Below are 2,562 nucleotides of genomic sequence, written 5' to 3' on the forward strand. Positions count from 1 at the left end.
TCCCTATTGTTGATTTTGCAACGGATATGCATATTGTGATTAAAGCCACAACGATTGATTTGCATCATACATTGCACATTGTGAATGAGTCCTACAAATCTTGATTTCCTAAACAAGAGAATGCTTAAATAAATTCAGAATTTTTAAAAAGTAAGTGCTAGAAATTATAAATGATCAATTGCTAACTTGAGGTGAGTTCATTGCATCTGAATCCAATTAGTACACCAATAATTGATTAGTTTAATAGATAATATTTAGAAAAAAGAACCTGTTTTTAATAACTTAAATCTAAGCTTACTTCTGAATTTACAATTCATGTTTGAAATTCTTGGTAGAATTCACTACTTGAAAACATATTAATAGAATACCTCTTTAAATCCTAATTTTATGTGACAAAATCACAATGCTTTAAGAAGTTCCTTATTTTAAAGTCAATTTCAGAATTGAATTAGGTAGCTACATTGTTCATATAATTTGTTGTCAGTAAACCCACAACGTTTTAATTACAAACAAAATTCCACTCATGAAAACTCATCACATTAATCAACTCTTATGAGTAGAGTCGTGTCAAGAAGCGATTGGAGGGAGACTAAGTCGGTTATGTAGATGAAGTTATTTACTGTCTTGTGATGTAGTAGTAGTTGCATTGTAACTGATGATTAAGTTCATGAAGTAAAATCACTCACCCTTCCCCTCTCTTGGTCTATTATGCGTATAGTAACCAACCTAAGTGGTTTAAATTGTTTCTTGGCTTTCTTTGGTCACTATACTCTTAACTCTATATAATTTAATTTGGTTACTAGTTATAAGGGATTATATCAGGAAAGCTGAAATTTCAAATGGAAAACATCGACGTGAAGAAGGGAGATGTAGAGACCATACAGATGATCCAGGTTCTTGTTGCGAAAGAAAAAGAAAGATGAAACCATCGAAAAAAACTTTCACCCTCCATTTACATCGTTGACAGTACCCTACGCAATCTCAGCCCAAATTCGTTTAAGCCTCGTGTCGTCGCCATTGGACCTCTCCACAAAGAAGATGAAGAATTGCAAGATATTGAAAGCCATAAAGTGACATATTTGCTTGATCTATTTCTTCGTTTACCATCCATGCCAAATCAAAAGATGGACGAATGCATTCAAAGGGTGTATGCGAAGGTGGAACAAATCAGGGCATGTTATGCTGGGGAAATGAAGGACTATGATGACGGCGAAGTTGCAAAAATGATGGTCATAGATGGTTGTTTCATACTTGAATTCATTCTCAGGGTCCGTAACCATAACCATCCTGACGACGATCCAATTTTTTACAATAAATTGGTCTATATAAATGTAGCGTATGACTTGGTCCTGCTAGAAAACCAGATACCTTTCTTTGTTCTTCAGGACATCTTTAAGTGCACCATCTTAGAATTTTCTCCATCATCTTCTCTTCAGAGCTTAGTCTTTTCATTTCTAAGGCCTATCTATCCCTTCGACAAATCGTATGTAACCAACATTAATGATGGGGTAGATACAAGTTATGACCATATCCTTGGCCTTCTGCAGAAATTTTGCCAGCCTGCTGATGCTATGCCATCTGAATTTTCAGTGACAAGGTTCCATTCAGTTGAAGAACTGACCGTGGCAGGGGTGAACTTTAAGCGTAATTGAGATGAAAGATGGCCACTCGCCATGGAATTTAAAGCATCGTGGTTGCCATGCTTTGTTTGGGGGTGGGGTAAGCCTACTCTCAGAATGCCAGTACTGTTTATTGAAGATTACACTGAGTCAGTTTTGAGGAACTTAATTGCATATGAGCAATGTAGTCCTCTGAGTGATACTTACATTACATCATATGCTGTTGCCATGGATATGCTAGTGGATACTCAAGATGACATTGTCAAAATGGTAGATTCAGAAGTTCTCATAAACCATTTGGGTACTAACCAAGATGCAGCAAATATGATCAGCAGCATATGCGAAAATGTTATCCTACGAGATTTCTACTATAATCAACAATGGAACCAATTGTATAGCTACTACAATGGTTACTGGCCCAAAAATATTGCACGACTGAGGCGTACTTATTTCAGTAGTCCATGGAATTTCATTGCGCTAGTTGCTGGAATCATCCTCTTTGGTCTTACTGCCGTTCAAACGTACTATGCCGTCAACCTGCGACTTGAGATCTAATTGGTAGAAACCCAGACCGCAACTCCGATAAAGTGTGTCACAATTTGTATTTTTCGAAGCGTATCATGTAGCGTTCTTTACGAAGTGTATCACAATATGTATTTTTCCTATATTCGTTGTTTTATGAACTATCACTTTGTGTATTTTCATTATTTTTATTGCTTTACTAATTAAATCTTGGGTATCATATTGAGTATCGTTTGTATGCATATTTTTTAAACTGTATTGATTTTAGGTATCATTGATGGTGTTCGATGGAATAAGGTTTGCCAAAGAGAGAAAAGATGAGAGAGAAAAAATTTAAAATACCTAAAAGGCTCTTTAACTAAATTTTAAGTCAAAATTATTAATTTCTTAATTTATCCTTCGATTTGTGGTTGAAATTAGA

At 35.4% G+C, this 2,562-nt stretch overlaps 1 protein-coding gene across 1 annotated transcript; it reads left to right on the forward strand.

Moving 5' to 3' along the window:
* Positions 1-935: 935 nt before the first annotated feature.
* LOC112504177 lies at positions 936-2,315 on the forward strand (the record flags this gene model as incomplete). Its single annotated transcript, XM_025108128.1, has 2 exons — positions 936-1,518; positions 1,654-2,315. Coding segments are annotated over 2 exons (1,104 nt in total), but the record flags the coding sequence as incomplete, so codon positions are not given.
* Between the last annotated feature and the right edge of the window lie 247 nt (positions 2,316-2,562).

Source organism: Cynara cardunculus, unplaced genomic scaffold, assembly GCF_001531365.2.
Source record: "Cynara cardunculus var. scolymus isolate 2C unplaced genomic scaffold, CcrdV1 Un_Scaffold_4826, whole genome shotgun sequence".
Taxonomy (NCBI): Eukaryota; Viridiplantae; Streptophyta; class Magnoliopsida; order Asterales; family Asteraceae; genus Cynara; species Cynara cardunculus.